At 38.1% G+C, this 19772-nt stretch overlaps 3 protein-coding genes and 1 pseudogene across 3 annotated transcripts; 2 read left to right on the top strand and 2 right to left on the bottom strand.

Annotated features, from left to right (window-relative positions):
* Positions 1 to 83: 83 nt before the first annotated feature.
* On the top strand, positions 84 to 15692 carry LOC132906881 (dynein axonemal heavy chain 12). The gene is made up of 29 exons (XM_060959476.1): positions 84 to 514; positions 596 to 972; positions 1116 to 1362; positions 1541 to 1939; positions 2041 to 2251; positions 2446 to 2719; positions 2809 to 3189; positions 3264 to 3357; positions 3428 to 3582; positions 3695 to 3980; positions 4050 to 4211; positions 4271 to 4482; positions 4561 to 4678; positions 4758 to 4998; positions 5056 to 5302; positions 5359 to 8539; positions 9086 to 9687; positions 9795 to 10081; positions 10169 to 10422; positions 10515 to 10811; positions 10869 to 11364; positions 11452 to 12197; positions 12272 to 12625; positions 12709 to 13175; positions 13674 to 13831; positions 13937 to 14183; positions 14268 to 14673; positions 14750 to 15013; positions 15090 to 15692. Exons 1-29 carry the CDS (start codon positions 368 to 370, stop codon positions 15438 to 15440), a joined length of 11661 nt encoding a protein of 3886 aa, XP_060815459.1. The 5' UTR covers positions 84 to 367; the 3' UTR covers positions 15441 to 15692.
* On the bottom strand, positions 8941 to 9025 carry LOC132907604 (U6atac minor spliceosomal RNA; annotated as a pseudogene).
* Positions 15614 to 17320, top strand: LOC132906877 (actin-related protein 6). The gene is made up of 3 exons (XM_060959468.1): positions 15614 to 15853; positions 15926 to 16897; positions 16984 to 17320. The coding sequence occupies exons 1-3, from the start codon at positions 15780 to 15782 to the stop codon at positions 17111 to 17113; spliced, it is 1176 nt and encodes a 391-aa protein (XP_060815451.1). The 5' UTR covers positions 15614 to 15779; the 3' UTR covers positions 17114 to 17320.
* On the bottom strand, positions 17111 to 19709 carry LOC132906878 (ubiquitin-like modifier-activating enzyme 5). Its single transcript, XM_060959470.1, has 6 exons — positions 18746 to 19709; positions 18483 to 18618; positions 18215 to 18411; positions 17960 to 18146; positions 17542 to 17878; positions 17111 to 17473 (listed from the first exon to the last, which is right to left on the bottom strand). Exons 1-6 carry the CDS (start codon positions 18883 to 18885, stop codon positions 17307 to 17309), a joined length of 1164 nt encoding a protein of 387 aa, XP_060815453.1. The 5' UTR covers positions 18886 to 19709; the 3' UTR covers positions 17111 to 17306.
* Between the last annotated feature and the right edge of the window lie 63 nt (positions 19710 to 19772).

Raw genomic sequence — 19772 nt, 5'->3', positions numbered from 1 at the left:
TAAATAACTTCCGGCAAGTTCAAAAACAAGTGGCGATATTCAACGTCGATTTTCAATTCTACGGTTTGATAACCCATTCTCGCGTGCATGCGAGTACAAAAGGGAAATTTATTCAAAAAGAAAAGGAACAAACGATCTAGAGAAAAAGTTAAAGATGCCAGACGCAGAGGAAGAGGAAAGAATAATATGCGAAGTAGCTGCGACATCTGACACCAAATTTTGCAATATGGAGCAGTTGTCTAAACATGCAATTAAACTTCGAAAGGTATATTGATCTATTTTTCTAAAAACGAGTGAAAATGAAAAGTTGATTATCGTTTGAAAGATCAATGATGAGAGTGGAGATGCGCGAAAAGTATTGGAATTAATGGCAACGAAGTCGAAGATTCGTCATGAAAGGAAAGAAAGTAATTGTCAGGTTATTAACGAATGCCAACTGGAACAGCCTCAAAGTTTCTACTTCGCAAAGATGAAAAAGTTTGCAAATAACTTGCCCGCTAATACCCTGTTACCTGTACGTAACTTCAAAGTACATTATGTCGTTTCGAACGTATAATAAATATAATAACGTATCGTTGCATGATTCAACGTTTAGGAACAGGAAGAAACCATACGAAGTTTAATATCGGCTGGGTTACGATACAAGTACGCGAATATTTTCGAGGAACAAATGCTCGAAACGAAGATACGTTATTACGAAGCGATGCACGACTTAGCTGTGAAAAGAGTAGTAGCGATCGAATGTCAAGATGTGTGTAATGTAGATTTAGAACAAATTCCTCCTTACAAACTCGCTGGGCGGACAGAATTTTATTCAAAGTATTTAAAACATCGATGCGCGATTAGAAAAAAGTATTATTTGCCTCATAGATTGATGAGGAACATTGTTGCAAAAGCTCATATCTTGATGCCAGAGTGGATTTGTAATTTCGGCCGATATCGAATGGAATTTGATTATCTTGATTTCAACAGGTGATATATGCAATGATTATATAGTTTTTTAAAATTAATATCTGAACTGAACAGCGTTCTGTTCTTATCCCACACGCGTTAGTGTATATCAAATAAAACTTAACCAATGAACGTTAATAGCCTTTTATAACGGACAATCGTAGGTTCTTGGATTTGGTAGAAAACGATACGAAAAAAGGCGCGCTGATGATCAGTAATACCTATTACAGCGACATCGTGCGATTAATTTCTCAACCCCGCTACATTTACGACGTGCCTCAACCCTCTTTGCCAGACTTTCTCAATTGCGCTAATAATTTGCTCGCGCTTCAAGTGGTCACGTGCATGATAAACACTATTGAATACTTGCTTCAAGTTTTAAAAGACAAACAATCGGTGCCTTTATTCAAGGTACAACAATTTATTTGAATATTTCGAATTTTTATCGTTCGATCGATTGGTATCGATCGATAAATCGTTCAAAGACAACTACCGCTGCTAACTTCGTAAAGTATGATCGAAGTTCATTATTCAAATATACAATTGACAATGAGTCGAAGAAACGTTCATTGATATTTTTGTTCTGCAGTTACAATTAAAATGCGAGAACAACAAGCTATCTCTTAGTCCGACGATGCGTGAGATATGTCACGCGTTTCATAGCATAGTTGATCAAATTAGTCATGTCGGTCAACAATTACCGCCACTGGATTCTTGGGTCGGTGTAAAGATTCAGTGCGAGAACATTAAAGCTGTATTACCAGAACTATATCTAGAAGAAACGCATCGACGTCTCGCAGAGACTTTACAAGATACTTTTCAACCTTTCAGTAGTTACATCGAAGAATTGTCCAACAAATTTCAAGTTGTTTTCGATCCAGAAACGCACAAAAGTATCGTTGCTTACGTTAGGACGGGACGCACGTTTCAAGAATGTGTATCCAAAGTTGAAGATTTTAACCAATTCATTCGAGAAATAAATGGCATGGTACACTATTATGCACATACATATGACACATATATATGACACAACATTTATTTATTTCGGAAAAAAGTAATAGGAGTTCACGAAATTTAGTTTTATTCCAGCCGGATCACGAATATTTTTCGATCGGAATAATTCATCAAGTCGCAGCAAAAGCAGGACTTCTTTATTATACGGAAGAAGTACGTAGGTTGATTATCGAGAAGTTGGTCGAAACACATCGAAATTACAATCTTGAAATTTGTGATACGTTCGAAATGATCAGAGAACGTGCTTTAAACATTCCTCATACTACTAAAGAATTACTCGAATTAGGTAAATTTCTTAAATAAACATTTTTATATAAGAAGATTTTTTAAGTAAGAAATCTATTGGATTAAAAACTAAGTGATTGCGAATTTTGTCGTTAGATGGTATTGTTGTTAACCAACAATAGTTGCCAACCAAATAGAAGAAAATTTCTAAATGTATCAGACAGAAAGTAATTAAGTGATATAATTTCTTTCCAGGTGAATATATGTTAATTGCTGCATCAACGTTAATGAGATCGTTAGAAGAAAAAATTACTTTTTCGTTGCGCATGATGGCGTCATTAATCGGAATGACAGCATTAACCAAAGATCATATCGAATTAAATAACACCACTATTCATTGGTTAAAGCGGATAAGACCGGTATTCGAACAGAATAGCGCAGCGTATGAGCAAATTAAATTTGAATTAGAAGAGAAACTTCAGAAAAGAATCGAAGATTTAAACGCGGATGTAGAAAACATGTTTCCTAGGTTAACCTCTATTGATAGGAGAATTGATACAATTTTGAATCTCTTGTAATATATATTATAGTATTGTATCATTATTTTGCTGATTTTAGATTGAAAATTATGAACGATATGGATGACGCAAATCGAATACGGGAATATATAGAACATATGCGAAAGTTTGCGCGTGATTTAGATCGTATGGATGAGAGAATAACAAGCATCAACGACGAGGAGAAACTTTTCAAATATCCTCTCTCGGAATATCCACGAATCAATGAATTGAAAGAAAATATAATGCCATATTATGAATTAATTTATCGTGGTTATCAGTGGCAAAGACATCGAGATGTTTGGTTAGATGGCCCGTTTGAGTACTTGGACTCAAACGATATCGAAAATAAGGCAACTGATTATTTTACTAATTTTAACAAAATCAGTAAACAGTACAAAACAAGAATAAAGTTGGAAATCGCAATGAATTATCCGCATAGGTAATGGATACAATATCGAACGTATTTAGTTAATAAAGATATCGAGTGTTAAGGTATCGCGATATTTTCCTTAGTTTCAAGGGATCGCCGGACGAACCGGACCCTTTTCAACAGCCGGCGCCCTTAAAACTTTGTCATCAGCTTATCGAAGATATCAAGTGGTTCAAGGTGATTTTTAAAACACAATAGCCAGCTGTTTGTCAAGAATATTTTCTTACTGCCATTATTCTTAACGCAGCAATATATACCGTTGCTAGCTGTTTTTCGAAATCCCGCGATCCGCCAAATCCATTGGGACGAAATGTCGGCTATAGCCGGTTTCGATCTTACTCCTGATGCCGGAACAATATTTCGAAAAATTATAAATATGAATTTAATGGAAGATTTGGAAAAGTAACGGAATTTTTATTACTTTCGTGCTTCTTTCTCTAACGTATTATAAATTAGATGTCTTCCACTCTGTTTTATACGTCAGACAGTTGATTTAAGTCTATATTCGATCAAGGTACGAAACGATAAGTATAAGCGCAACAAAACAACTTATGCTCGAGGAATTATTAGCAAAAATGATCAGCGAATGGGATAATGTACTGTTTACCATTTCGCTTTATAAAGACTCAGGAGTAAACATCTTGACGCAATTAGATGATATTTATGCTCTATTGGAGGAACATATTATAAAAACTCAAACAATGCGAGGTTCCGCGTTTGTCAAACTTATCGAGGAAGAAGTTAAAACTTTTTACTTTCTTCTACTTCGAATACAGTCAACGATCGAAGAATGGACCAAAGTACTTTCAGAAGCTTCACAGAATATTCCCTTTACGTTCATAGATATAATTTTTACGTTTCTACATTAGGTTCAAGTACAATGGATGTATTTGTTACCCATCTTCTCGAGTAAAGATATCGTAGCGCAGTTACCCGATGAAGAAGTACTGTTCGCTCAAGTCGACAGAATATTTCGTAGCGCAATGAGTGGTGTTGCAAAGGATCCTCGTGTACGAGAAACCGCCGGTTCCGTAAGTTTTTCAATCGTTGTGGTAATTGTAACGTTAAAGTAACGGGACTATTTGCACAGGTGGGTCTTCTAGAAATCATGCAGGAGGCTAATGAATTAATGGAAAAGGTAAACGATGGAGTACTAAACTACTTAGAGAAGAAGAGACTTTTCTTCCCAAGATTTTTCTTTTTGAGTAACGACGATATGTTAGAAATACTGTCTGAAACAAAAGAACCCTTTCGAGTCCAACCCCATCTTCGAAAATTATTCGAAGGGATAAATAAGCTGCGGTAAACTATCCTCGTTGGATGTTAATGGTTAGGAACGCGATAACAATTTCGATTTTCTAATAAAGTATAATATGATAGATTTGACGAAGATATGGAAATATGTTCGATGTTTAGCGAAGATTATGAAGAAGTTAGAATGCAAGAAAAAATTTCAACCATTGCCGCAAGAGGCTGCGTAGAACGATGGCTCATTCAAGTATGCGATCACAACATATTTACAGGAACAAAATTCGAATCGAATATACAACGGTATGCAACCTGTCTCGAGGTTATAGGTCGAAGAACAAATGTCGATATCTGTAAGGCATGAAATCCTTATGAGCTACCTTGATTACGAAGTTAATAAACGGGTCATATGGGTATGTATATGGCCTGGTATGGTCGTCCTATGCGTTTCTCAAATTTACTGGAGTATGGAAGTTCAAAATAGTCTCATGACCCATATTCCTTCGACAATGGAAACGCTGCATACTAAACTTAGATCTCAAATCTTAGAGATGGTTGAGTTAGTCAGAGGTACACACAGTTCGCTTAAAGCATTTGCTGTTATTAAATAAAACGTACCATCCTTAGGACAATTGTCGAAACAAAATAGAACTACGTTGAATGCTCTTATCACTCTGGACGTGCATGCTATGGACGTGGTAAAATCATTGATCGACAAGAAAATCATAAACGAAACGGATTTTGATTGGTTAGCGCAATTGCGTTACTATTGGGAAGACGATGTGTTTGTTAGAATTATATATACAGCTGTGGCTTACGCATACGAATACATTGGAAATTGTCCTCGCCTCGTTATTACTCCTCTGACAGATAGGTAAGAAAGAAGGTGTTGAATCGTCGAAACAAATTTAACGGGTCTCTACTCCGTAGGTGTTATCGCACTTTAATCGGTGCATACTCGTTACACTTGAACGGTGCACCGGAAGGTCCAGCTGGTACCGGTAAAACAGAAACAACGAAAGACTTAAGCAGAGCTATAGCGATACAATGCGTAGTTTTCAATTGCTCCGAAGGTCTCGACTATAAGAACATGGGAAAGTTCTTCAAAGGCCTTGCTTCGTGCGGAGCATGGTCTTGTTTCGATGAGTTTAACAGAATCGAACTAGAAGTATTATCCGTGGTTGCACAGCAAATGCTTTCCATCACCCAGGCAGTACGAGCTAAATTGGAAACGTTTGTCTTCGAGGGCACTGAGTTGAAGTTAAATCCTGCCGTTTACGTTTGCATCACAATGAACCCTGGCTACGCAGGTCGTACAGAGCTGCCAGACAATTTGAAAGTTCTATTCAGAACCGTAGCAATGATGGTACCGGATTACGCTATGATCGCTGAAATATTCCTTTACTCTTCTGGATTTAGTAGCGCTCGAGAACTCTCTACGAAAATCGTAACGACGTACAAGTTATGCTCCGAGCAACTGTCCACGCAATCTCACTACGATTACGGCATGCGAGCTGTGAAAACAGTCTTAACAGCCGCGCAAAACATCAAACTACAATTTCCAGACGAGGACGAGTCCATGCTTCTACTTAGATCCGTGATCGATGTGAATTTACCAAAGTTCCTGGCGCACGATGTTCCACTTTTCCAAGGTATCGTATCCGACCTGTTTCCTGGATTGGAACTTCCGTCTCCAAGTTATGAAGTACTTTTAGGAGCGGTTTACGAGGTTGCTGATAAATATAACTTGCAACCAGTGGATGGTTTTCTTCTAAAAATCATACAAACGTTCGAAATGATGATCGTTCGTCACGGATTTATGCTTGTCGGAGAACCATTCGGTGGGAAGACCTCGGTTCTCCATATCTTGGCCGATGCTCTAACTTTAATGCATGAACGGGGCGACGAGAACGGAGCGACGACGAGATATTATACGATTAATCCGAAGTCCATAACGTTAGGACAGCTATACGGATGTTTCGATCCGGTTTCTTCCGAATGGACGGACGGTGTATGCGCTGTTATATTTCGAACGTATGCCGCCGAAGACTCACCCGATAGAAAATGGATTATTTTCGACGGACCAGTCGATGCTCTGTGGATTGAGAACCTGAATACCGTTCTCGACGACAATAAAAAACTTTGTTTAACGTCCGGTGAAATAATACAAATGTCCAACGTGATGTCCATGATCTTCGAAGTGATGGATCTCGCACACGCATCGCCCGCCACAGTGTCCCGTTGTGGAATGATATACGTAGAGCCGCGCGTTCTTGGCTGGAAGCCATTCGTTCGATCTTGGATAAATAAACTGAATCCCGCGTGGAAGGAAGGTCAAGAGAAAAATATTCAGGAACTATTCGATTGGTTGGTGGATCCGTGTTTGGAATTTATTCGGAAATCCTGTCGCAAAACCATCAGTGCTGGTCAAATTCACGAGGTTGTATCAACGATGACTCTTTTCGAAATGTTTATGGAAGACGCGGTAGAACAGAATCCAAAAACATACGATCAATTCATCGTACCTTGGCTACAGGCATCTATACTAACTTCGATAGTTTGGGGAGCCGGCGGTACGTTAGATTACGCTTCCCGTGTTAAATTCAACGCGTTTTATTTGACTTTCTGGAAGAACGAACAGAAGGAACACCCGCTTCCCGAATTTCTCATCGAATCCCTGATCTCTATCCCAACGGATGAATTGATTCACGATTGCTTTTATACGTATCGAGGACGAGGAGCGTGGAGACGTTTCTCTGACCTGGCAAGGCAAGAAGAGTATTCGGATACCGGAAGCATCGTACAATTAATGATTCCTACCATCGACACGGTAAAATATCAAAATCTGTTTTTAAAGCACGTTAATCACCGCAAACGTTTTTTATTGTATGGAGAGACAGGGACTGGGAAAAGTTTCTACATCAAGGATTTGATCATGAACAAGTTAAACGAACAAGAATACCTACCAAATTTCGTTACATTCACTCCGCATATTACGGCTGCACAGACGCAGGAGCTGATCGTCTTAAAATTATACAAGAGACGCAGAAATCAATTTGGTCCTTTGTCGGGTACACACTGCATCGTATTTATCGATGATGTCAACATGCCTGCGAAAGAAACGTTCGGTGCCCAACCGCCGATCGAGCTGCTTCGGCAATTTTTCGATCATAAAATTTGGTTCGATCTAAAGCAACCGGAAATAATTTATATATACGATACAATGTTCATCTGCGCGATGGCCCCGCCAGGCGGCAGTAGACAAGAATTATACCAAAGATTCCTGAGGCATTTCAACCTGTTTAGTATCGACAACTTCACCGAGGATACTATCGTCAGAATTTTTACGAATATCGCGTTTATCGGACTGCAACGGAATGGTTTCACCACAGCAGTTATGCCGACCATCATGGAGATCGTAAACGCTACTATGAACATTTTCCAGGACGCTCAGAAGGAACTCAGACCGACACCGGCGAAGTCACATTATCTCTTCAATTTACGTGACTTTTCTCGGGTAATAACTGGTTGCACAATGATCAGCGAAGAGTCCGTGAAATCGAAATCGGATTTCACAAAATTGTGGGTTCATGAAACCCTCAGGGTCTTTGGTGATCGTCTGATCGACACGAACGACCGACAATGGTTGTTTTTAAAGATCAAAGAAGTAGTTGGAAGTAGTCTCAGAGAATCGTTCGAGATGTTGTTTGATTATTTACCAAAATTTAACGACCAGTTAACGGAGCAAAGTCTACGGAGTCTCGTATTTGGTACTTTCATGGATATAGATACGATTTCGAGCGATCGTCGTTACGAAGAAGTAAAATCGATAGAGGAATATTCGGAAGTAGCAATTTCTTGTCTCGAGGAATACAATCTTACACACAGGCACAAGATGGATATTGTTTTATTTCGTTATGCTTTGGAACATCTTGCGAAAGTCTGCCGCATATTGGTAATTCCTTGTGGCAGCTTACTAATGGTTGGCGTAGGTGGATCCGGTAGACAATCGTTAACAAGATTAGCTTCCAGTATGACCGGTCTCGGTATTTTCCAGCCAGAGATCGGTAGCGCTTATGGCATACAAGAATGGCGGGACGATATAAAGAAGGTGCGTTCCCTAATCGAAATGGGATAATTAAATGGAACCCTTTTTTTTTTCTTCCGTGGAGGAAATCCGCACGGACACCCGCCGCTTCTAGGGGGAAGAGCGGCGTGGTAGTGTCGGACTCAACCGACTAAAACCTCCACGATGACCGTCCCTCTTGCGATCGAGGGGTGCCCGGGAACCGCCGAGGCGACACACCAGGCCCCCCACCACACACAACATTCTGTCCGTAAATGGCGCGGCGTGCTGTCATGTCACGTCGCGTCCTCTCCCAGGGGCCGTCCGGATCCCCAACCGGACTGCTTGGTGGCTTCCGGGTGCTGGAGGGTCCAGCATCTAATTTCAATCCCCTTCGGAGGTCGCGGCGGCCTTGTGTAGGCGCGTCCACGGGCACCGCCGCGCCCAAAAAATTTGAGAAGTGCCTTGCCATTTATATGTGTTTCATCCTTGTCTATGGGAGTGCTAGACATCTCTCCTTTCATACTACACGATTAAATGGAACCCTGACAATAACTTAATAAACACAAGTGTTGTATTTGCATCGTTTAGGTGCTCATGAATTCCGGCGGCGCAGGCAAAGACTTTGTGTTCTTACTCACCGAAGGACAAATTAAAAGCGAAATTTTCCTGAACGACATCGACAGTTTGTTAAATTCGGGCGAGGTGCCGAATCTATTTACTATCGAGGAAAGGCAGGAAATTATCGAAATGGCACGGTTACCAGCTCAGGGTGGTGATCGAAACTTAGACATATCGGTACTCTCGATCCTTGCCTTCTTCGTGAATCGTTGCAAAGAGAAGTTACACATAATGCTATGCTTCAGTCCCATCGGGGACACCTTCAGAATTAGACTTCGACTTTATCCGAGTCTCGTGAATTGTTGCACGATAGATTGGTTCGACGTATGGCCGGAGGATGCTCTCGAACAGGTAGCTCTACGCAGTACCACTGCGATCGATATCGATGAACAAGTGAAGATCAACGCAGTGATCGCGTGTAAATTTTTTCACGTTTGCGCCAAAGATATTAGCACTCGGTTTTACAATGCCACGGGTAGGCAAACTTACATCACAACGGCCGGATTTCTGGATCTCATACGAACTTACGCAGAACTGATGAAAGAGAAACAAGAAGCACTTATTCTAGCGAGGTACGCGTTCGGAATAAATATTCAGCGAAACTGAAAGAGAATGCAAATTTAAGATTACCCACTCTTTCCTTCTCTTATATTTTATACTTTCTTCTTGCGTATCGCAGAGACAGATATATCAGCGGATTGGATAAATTAGAATACGCGGCCGAACAAATTGGTCGAATGAGAATAACGCTTTCGGAATTGCGGCCTCAACTCGAAGCGTCTGCCAAGGAGACAGCCGATACTATGAAGAGAATTGAAACCGAGAATATCAGCGTGGAAAAGGCGAGGATCATGGTAAAGAGAGACGAAGATGTAGCGAATGTACAGGCCGAAATAGCGAGAAATTTGAAGACGGAATGCGAGGCAGATTTAGCGCAGGCTTTGCCAGCTCTAGAAGATGCAATAGGTACATGGGTATACGTATTCATAAGCACCTTGCGCGCGGTTATGCTTTTCATAAATTTTATTCGCTTTACGTTTTACATGATCGTAGCCGCTCTAAACACTCTAAAGCCAGCAGACATAACGGTCGTAAGGACGATGAGAAGTCCTCCAGCAGGGGTGAAACTCGTAATGGCTGCGGTATGCGTGATGTTAAGCATACCTCCTCTCAGAGTCGAAGATCCAATCAGCGGTAAAAAAGTACTCGATTATTGGACTCCAAGCAAACGTTTATTAGGCGACATGAGATTTTTGGAAACTTTACGGCAGTACGATAAAGATAACATTCCACCGCATATAATGCAGGTCGTATTGTCAGTTACTGTTTAATCTCCACAGCAGCTTGTTTGCGTAAACACGATAAGCTTAACTGATAAAAAGAACCTTGGTAAATATAGGAAATCAAAACGACGTACATGACCGATAAGAACTTCGAACCGAAAATTGTAGCTAGGGCATCATCGGCTGCCGAGGGTCTCTGCAAATGGGTGAGAGCGATGGTTCTATACGACGAAGTGATCAAAGTAGTTGGACCGAAAAGAGCAAAGTTGGAAAGCGCGCAACGAGATTACGAAAATACTGTTAAATTTTTAAACGAGAGACGCGAAATGCTGGCCGAATTGACCGAAAGATTAGAACTTCTTAACGAACGTTTAAACGTAACTCTCGCCAAGAAGATCGAGTTGGAAAACGAGGTAACAGAGGCATAAACGGGTCGTACATTGTGCTAAATGCTAATTGCAATTCCATAGGTGGAAAACTGTAGAAATAAGTTGATTCGTGCCGAAAAATTAATTAGCGGCTTGGGAGGAGAGAAAAATCGTTGGATGATCGCAGCAGCAAATTTACAAAGTTCTTACGATACTTTGCCAGGAGATATTTTAATTTCCTGTGGCATGATAGCGTATCTAGGACCGTTCACGTCTAACTACCGTATCGAAAACTTGGAGAAGTGGATTGCCTATGTTAACAGCTTGAATATCCCATGCTCGAAAACTTACGATTTCGTTGAAGTACTCGGCACCGAGATAAAGATCAATTCTTGGAATATATTTGGGCTACCTCGAGACTCGTTCTCCACCGAGAATGCCATTATCATGGACAATTCGAAGAGGTGGAGTTTGTTCATCGATCCTCAGAGTCAAGCGAATAAATGGATTCGTAACATGGAGAAGCAAAACGAACTTGAAATCATCAAGATAACGGATAAGGATTACATGAACATCGTAGAACAAGCACTAGAGTATGGTAATATATGTACATATGTATATGTATTATTTGAAAAATATATTGTCACAATTCATTCTTACTTTTACTTTATGTACCTGCGATTAGGAAAACCAGTATTAATAGAGAACGTTCTCGAAGACTTGCCACCACCTCTCGATCCGATATTAACAAAGGCGATATATAAAATGGGTGCCTTGTGGTACATCACGCTTGGTGAAAAGTCAGTCGAATACAGTTTGAGGTTTAGACTGTATATTACGACGAAGCTACGCAATCCGCATTATCTACCAGAAATTTTCAACAAAGTAACCGTGATCAATTTCGCGTTAACGATTGGTGCTTTGGAAGATCAGTTGTTAGGTATCGTGGTTGCGAAGGAGAGGCCCGATTTGCAGGAAAAGCGAGAATATTTGATCGTTCAAAGTGCCGCGAATAGGCAAGCTTTGCAACAAGTGGAGGATAATATTTTGAGAACTTTATCGGCGTCAGGAGCTAGCATATTGGAGGACGAGGAAGCCATAGAAATTTTGGACTCGTCCAAAATTCTCTCTATCGATATATTGAAGAAGCAAGCTGCCGCGAAGAAAACGGAGGCACAAATCGAAGAATTCCGACAAAATTATAAGCCCATCGCAAGACATAGTTCCGCTCTCTACTATACGATCACCGATCTACCCAACATCGATCCTATGTATCAATATTCTTTGACTTGGTTTATCAACTTATACATCAACTCCATCGATACTGCGAACAAAAGTAAAATTCTCGAAAGAAGACTCGCCTTTCTGCGAGAAACCTTTACTTATAATTTGTACCAAAATGTCTGTAGATCTTTGTTTGAAAAGGACAAGGTAAACTTTCGTACTATATTTTCTTACGATTTAATTCAGTTGAAAATTTTGATATGTGTCATCTCCCCGATCAGATTTTGTATTCGTTTGTCTTATATACGACAATTTTGATATCGGAGAACACGATCACGAGAGAAGAAATGACTTTCTTTCTATCTGGAGGCGTCGCATTGGCTGCGATACCAGACAATCCAGCGTCTAACTGGCTTCCACCTAAATCTTGGGGAGAAATTTCCAGAGTTCATATATTACCTAGTTTCGCTGATTTTCAATCAAGCTTCATCCGCAATTTAAACAAGTGGAAACAGTATTACGATTTATCGAATCCGGAAAACTCACCGATACCAGACCCATGGGAGAAGAATTTAACGCCTTTTCAAAAACTGATCGTCACAAGAATGATCAGAACAGACAAAGTGATGATTATGGTAAAACACGCAGACCATTATCCTGCCCTTCGTCCTTTTATTTATTCTTTTATACTTAATGCGAAGATGCTAAAACGTTTTAGATACAACGATTCGTTGAAGCTGGGATTGGTTTGAAGTTCGTGTTACCGCCACCCTTTGACATCTCCAAATCGTTCGCAGAATCGAGTTCTCTGATACCGTTGATCTTTATTTTATCTCCGGGCTCGGATCCGATGGAAGCGCTTACGATATTCGCAGAGAACATGAACTTCCATGAAAGATTTCGTTCGATTTCCCTCGGTCAAGGTCAAGGGCCGATCGCTCAGAAGCTGATTAAACAAGGACAAAGCGATGGCGAGTGGGTGTGCCTACAAAATTGTCACTTAGCTGCCTCTTGGATGCCTATGTTGGAAGATATCTGCGAACACTTCGATCCTTCGAATACACACAACAACTTTCGTTTATGGCTTACTAGCTATCCTGCCACTCACTTTCCAATTACAATCCTACAAAATGGTGTCAAAATGACAAACGAACCTCCAACTGGATTGCAGAACAATATTATGAGGTGAATGTAACAAACTTTTTTTTTTTTTTTCGTGGAGGAAATCCGCACGGACGCCCGCCGCTTCTAGGGGGAAGAGCGGCGTGGTAGTGTCGGACTCCAACCGAGGGGTGCCCGGGAACCGCTGTGGCGACACACCGGGCCCAACATTCTGTCCGTATTACGTCTCGCACTCTCCCAGGGGCCGTCCGGATCCCCAACCGGACTGTCTGGTGGCTCCCGGGTGCTGGAGGGTCCAGCACCTAACTTCGATCCCCTTCGAAGGTCGCTGCGGCTCTCGCGCACCTCGTGTAGACGCGTCCACGGGCACCGCTGCGCCCTCGTCGGCCAATCCTCGCGGGATGGGAAGCCCGCTTCCTCTCCCGCTCCGCCGCCTCCTTCCGCAGCATAACTAGCTCGCAGAAGGAAGCTACGGATTTAAACATAATCTACTAACTATCTATGTTTCAAGCATCCACAAATGAAACGAATAGATAAACGAATGCTCGATTCAACCACTAGGTCCTACAAAGCAGAAGCTATCAAAACCATTGATTTATTTGACACGGAACCCAATAAAAAGAGAGCGTACTCGAAGTTGCTATATGCTTTATGCTTCTTTCATGCTGTAATACAGGAAAGACGAAATTACGGCGCTCAGGGTTGGAACATAAAATACGGTCCGTCAAACGCCTTTAACTTTTTCTTTCATGTTCCTAAACTCAATAGTATCATACCTAAATGCTTGCAATGAGAAAAATTATATGAGATAATTACACGCACAGGTTTCAACGAATCGGACCTCCAAATATCAGCCCAACAACTACATCTATACATAAATGACTACGAAGATGTTCCTTTTAAAGCTATTGTATATCTAACCGGTGAATGTAATTACGGTGGTCGAGTCACGGATGATAGAGATCGACGATGCCTAAACACGATATTACAAGACTTTTATAATCGGAACGTAATTACGGACCCGAATTATGCCTTCGCGGATATCGGATCTGAATATACTTTACCAAAAAAGTATTTCTATTTTCTATGCTCAGGCTTTTATCGCCGTAGAGTAAACAGAGAGAAAGATTAACGTGCTGTTTTACATGCACGTAGGAACGAATACGAAGATTATATAAAACAAATTCAAGGAATTCCTTTAAATCCGCCGCCAGAGGTACTTGGGTTGCATATGAACGCAGGGATTACGCGGGATCTTGAATTGTCGAATGAATTCTTTGAGTCCATGATGTTAGTTCAAGGAACAGTGACGATAGGCGATACTACTAAGCAGGACGAAATGTTATTGAACATAAAAGATGATATTTATAACAGAATGCCTGAATTGTTTGATATCGAAGAAGCGCAAAAACAATATCCTATTATGTACATGGAATCCATGAATACCGTTTTGATACAAGAATTGATAAGGTATAACATTCTTTTACATGAGATTCGGGAATCTCTCGATATGCTAGAAAAGGCGGTAAAAGGATTAATAGTGATGACTCCTGCGTTAGAGGTATTGCGCAATCCAATGGCATTATACAATGATAATATATATTTGGCAATAAATAAAATATGAAATATAATTATAGATTCTAGCTAGTCATATATTAAGTGCAAGAATTCCACCGTCTTGGGTACAAGCATGTGCTTATCCAACTTTGAAACCATTGCCAAACTTTATCAACGATTTTCTTGACCGGTTAAACTTCTTTCAAAAATGGTTAATAGAGGATAAACCGAAAACGTTTTGGATATCTGGATTCTCGTTTGTACATGCTTTCCTTACGGCAACAACGCAAAACTTCGCGAGAAAATACAAGATACCCATCGATAGAATTGATTTTGATTTCGAGGTTTTACGATAGTTACAAACGTATCTTTAATCGCGATGAGGAGAATGTTAAACATTTCCATCGTCATTTGTTCTAGGCACTTCCTACGTATGAATTGCATGCATCCCCAATTGATGGCGTTTACGTTTACGGAATGTATTTGGCCGGCGCAAGATGGGATATACAAAGCATGCTACTCGCTGAAAGCTATCCAAAAGTTCTTTGGGAGCCTATGCCAATCATTTGGATGAAACCAAAAGTAGTGGATTCCATTCATGTAGGAGAACGATACGAATGTCCTCTTTACATAACCTCCGCGCGATTTGGTGTTCTTAAGACGACCGGACATTCAACTAATTACGTGTTATCGATCCTCTTAAATACCAACTATCCTGTTAGTCATTGGATTAAAAGAGGACTGGCTCTCCTTTGTCAACTCGACAATTAAACAATTTCTCATAGTGACCTTTATCACTTAACTTGTATTTTTTAGCTAGTTAATTACAAGATTACGAATCATATCTGTAATATGTATAATGTATAACATTCAATGAATATCCTATACATATATACATACATACATACATACATGTATATTAGTACATACATAAAAGAATTTAAAATATGGCGCCTCTCTAAGCGCTTAAAGCATACATGAAACATTTTGAATTAGCCAGCAAATGAAACTTGTTTTAATATATATTTTACATCTACATATTAACTAAGTTTGTACAACGGAACGAAGAAACAATCGGATTTTAGTTTATTATTTAATCACTTTATTAATATGAGTAGTTCTACTTTTGTTCTTGATAATGGTGCCTATACCGCAAAAGTTGGGTTAGCTTCCGACAATGCCAAGTAAGTTATGATGCAGAAAACAATTAAATTAGAACCAAAAAAGAGTACAATTATTAACGGATTTATTTTTAGATTAGTTCCAAATTGTATAATGAAAGCGAAAAGCGAACGACGAAGACCTTTTGTAGGAAATCAAATAGAAGAATGTCGAGATGCATCTGGTCTGTTCTACATCTTACCGTTTCAAAAAGGATATCTCGTCAATTGGGACGTTCAAAAGACTGTCTGGGATTATATATTCTCTAAAGAATGCTGTCCGGTAAACTTGAATCAGCTTTCTGTAATTGTAACTGAACCTTTATTTAATTTTCCAACCATTCAAGAAGCTATGACAGAAATATTTTTTGAAGAATACGAATGTCAAAGTCTTTTAAGAATCAATAGCTCTACTCTCTCTTGTTATCAGTATAAAATGGAAAATCCTAATACAAAATGTTGTATTGTAGTTGATAGTGGTTATAGCTTTACACACATAGTACCATATATAAATGATACCAAAGTTAAAGAAGGTATTAGACGCATCGATGTGGGTGGAAAACTTCTTACAAATCACCTCAAAGAAATTATATCTTATCGTCAGCTTCATGTTATGGATGAAACTTATGTAATAAATCAGGTGAAGGAGGATTCTTGTTTTGTTTCTTCAGAATTTTTCAAGGATATGGAAACTGCTAAAAATAAGTTAGAAAACAATCCTATAGTCAAAGATTATGTTTTACCAGATTATACAACATTAAGACGTGGTTTCCTAAAAAATCCGGAACCTCCTAATGAACAACAAACTCTACGTTTAAGCAATGAAAGATTTGCTATACCCGAAATCTTGTTTTTTCCCTCGGATGTTGGTATTCGTCAAATGGGTATTCCAGAAGCAATTATGGATTGCTTGAAAGCGTGCGACGAAGAGACGTGGCCGCATCTTTTGTCTAATATTATTCTTACTGGAGGTAACGCAAAATTTTCTGGATTCCGAGAAAGAATTTACAAGGAAGTTAGAAGCTTAGCACCTGCAGAATATACGATAAATGTGCATTTACCTGAAAAGTAACGAAACATTTAATTTTGTAATTGATACATCTGAAAAGATTTCAATGTTCAATACATATTCTACTGTTACATATTGTTTTCAGCCCAATCACATATGCATGGCACGGTGGTAAAACACTTTCGAAAGATCCAATATTTTCAAGTCTTTTAGTAACTAGAGAGGATTACGAGGAAGAGGGCCAAAATCTTTGTTTTGAACGTTTCGATGTCTAACTTTAATAAATCTGTTGTATCGAATAACCCGTACATATGTATACAATATTGTATATTGTATATAATATCGCGACATATATTAATCTCTTTTTTTTACATGTAATACGAATAATATAAAAAATATAAGTGGAATGTATAAATAATATTATTATTAGTATGAAATATTATTACTATTCCGGTAAACGAATAAAACTCAAATGGATTTCATTTGTGCCATCAGTTCCTCTAGGCTAGCATCAGATTCAGACGGAATTTGATTAATTTGAGAAGAAATCGAATGCGAAGCGCTATGCTCACTTCCTGATAATAAATGCTCTTTTTCATCCATTTGTTGATCTTGTTCATCAACAAGAGAAATTCCTGTAATGAAGCAATCGATGAATTTGTTAATCGTATACTAATATTTTATCTTTCTATGTGTTACTTACCCCATTCATTATCTTCATGAAGAGGCTTATCTTCAACTATTTTTTCTATCTTTTGTTCTGGTTTTGGTTTCAACGCATATTCTAGTTGATGTTTTTTACAATACCTATCTTCACAGTTTGGATTTGGTTTTAATATCATTTTAGGAAAAAAATCTTGCATAGCATTATAACCCAAATAATAGGTAACATCACCAAAGTTTAAAAGATATTTCAATGCATTTTGAACTAAAAAACCTGCAACAATTCCCATAGTTGTTGGCAAAGATGCTGCACAAACCCCATCTCGTTTTAGAGTTTTTTCATCAATGTTTTCTGCTACTACTAATGGAGGAGCACACTAGAAATAAAATGGTATTTTTCACAAATCAAGTTTAACCTTTAACGCTTTCCTTATACTTTAATTTTTATTTTTACTCACCGCAAAACAAGCTGTTTCTCCAGGAATAATAAATTGAATATGACCTGAAACTGCATTTTCAGATACCCCACTTTCAAACCACTTCTGATTAAGTTCGTTACATGCGGTATTAATCGCCATTCGTGCTTCAAAATTGTCTACACAGCTCAAAACTAAATCTACTGGACCTTTATTTAAACTTGCTGTGCTAAAAATAAAATTTAATGTCACTTAGATATTGTTAATTACGATTATTCAAAAATTAGGTTTATGTACCTTATGATATTTGTAAAATCTTCAAAATGATCCATTGTAGTAATGTTGTAATTGTAAGTTTCAATCTCTACATCTGGATTAATATATTGCAATGTTGTTGCTGCTGCTTCTACTTTATTTTGGCCAGCTTGGTAAGGTTGGAAGAAAAGTCTATTCATATTGGCCATCTCTACTTTGTCATAGTCAAAAAGAATCAACTGAAATTCACTTGCTTATTACTTAGAAAACAGATAAATTCTTCGTTTATGACTTTATATAAAACTGTTACCTTGCCAATTCCACATCTTGTTAGCATTTCTGCAGTTACACTACCAACTCCACCTATTCCAACTATAGCAATTGTTAATTCTTTTATTCTTTCATAATTATTTACTATACCCATACGTTTTAATGCCATCAAACGACTAATCAAAGGACAAAAAAACATTAAGATATTTTTCTTTCAATTTTGTATTAAAGAGTATATAATTGAAGTATTTATAATTCAAACTATTTAATATAATGGAAAAGTTTTATATAAGCAAAAATTACCTGTAAGGATTTGCATCAGTCACTTCACTTGACATATGTTCTATTTTTGCTCTTGTAGTAAACGTATTTTCATGTTGTTTTTGAAGTAATTTGTCTTCAAGTTCTTTGATTTTTTGCCTCAATCCATCAATTTCATCCATTATGGATATTACAAGTAATTTTCAAAAATATGTAAGGTGCTGTACTTACTTTAAACTGTAACTGTAGTTATGGCACACTACTCTATTGCAGGTGCAAAGCAACGTATTTATACATACATGTATACTTATACGATACGCGTTGCAAAATATGAATCTTTATACACATAACACACTCATAAAGAGGATAATCCAATTTTGAATAAAAATTATTAACTTGGTAATTAATCTCATATACGATATGTTTGAATTTTATAATAACTTTTACTGAATTTTATAATGATTTCGTAATTAGAAACATAACCTGTTATACATTCTACTTGATTTATCCAGAGTACATATTTACGTATGCTACAAAATTAAAGAATATTTTGTATAGTTACTTATAAATTCCCACTACTTTTTTCCTGCATTAAGGTAATAAAAATGTTCATTTTTCGAAAATCAATTATACAGATTTGAATTGAAATGTATGAAGGTACGACTATGTGTAGAATTGTAATTATATGATAACGATGAAAAGTGAGAAATCAGTATGAGATATTGTTTAATTTCAGTAAAAAAATTCAATAATTATAAGATTTATTATTTCTTTTTAATACAAACAAAATTGTATCTGCTTCTTTTTTCAATTAATTCTATACAGCATTGTTTAGTATTACAGCGTTTCGTATCGTAAATTATACATATTGTTGTTACACTGCATATATGCACAAATGTTTTGTACCCGCATAAAGGAAAATTTTGAAACCTTTCGTTATTATTTATTTAGCCATTGTATCACTAATTTTAAGAGTAAATATTAGAAAAACATTAAAAACATGTGATCACGTAATACAGGATGGATAATTTTTTATTTTCATGCTTTTATGATCGATGACAAGTATAAA

The sequence above is a fragment of the Bombus pascuorum genome, chromosome 5, assembly GCF_905332965.1.
Source record: "Bombus pascuorum chromosome 5, iyBomPasc1.1, whole genome shotgun sequence".
Taxonomy (NCBI): domain Eukaryota; kingdom Metazoa; phylum Arthropoda; class Insecta; order Hymenoptera; family Apidae; genus Bombus; species Bombus pascuorum.
The sequence above is the reverse complement of the archived record's forward strand: the minus strand, read 5'-3'. Positions and strand labels throughout refer to the sequence as shown.

Coding starts and splice junctions, on each gene's coding strand:
- LOC132906881 (XM_060959476.1), top strand. CDS start 368: ATGGCAACGAAGTCGAAGATTCGTCATGAAAGGAAAGAAAGTAATTGT. Junction 10,423..10,514: donor TTCCACCGCATATAATGCAG/GTCGTATTGTCA, acceptor TGGTAAATATAG/GAAATCAAAACGACGTACAT. Junction 14,674..14,749: donor TGATGACTCCTGCGTTAGAG/GTATTGCGCAAT, acceptor ATATAATTATAG/ATTCTAGCTAGTCATATATT.
- LOC132906877 (XM_060959468.1), top strand. CDS start 15,780: ATGAGTAGTTCTACTTTTGTTCTTGATAATGGTGCCTATACCGCAAAA. Junction 15,854..15,925: donor TTAGCTTCCGACAATGCCAA/GTAAGTTATGAT, acceptor ATTTATTTTTAG/ATTAGTTCCAAATTGTATAA. Junction 16,898..16,983: donor AATGTGCATTTACCTGAAAA/GTAACGAAACAT, acceptor TATTGTTTTCAG/CCCAATCACATATGCATGGC.
- LOC132906878 (XM_060959470.1), bottom strand. CDS start 18,885: ATGGATGAAATTGATGGATTGAGGCAAAAAATCAAAGAACTTGAAGAC. Junction 18,147..18,214: donor GATTTTACAAATATCATAAG/GTACATAAACCT, acceptor TTTTATTTTTAG/CACAGCAAGTTTAAATAAAG. Junction 17,474..17,541: donor TCATGAAGATAATGAATGGG/GTAAGTAACACA, acceptor GCTTCATTACAG/GAATTTCTCTTGTTGATGAA.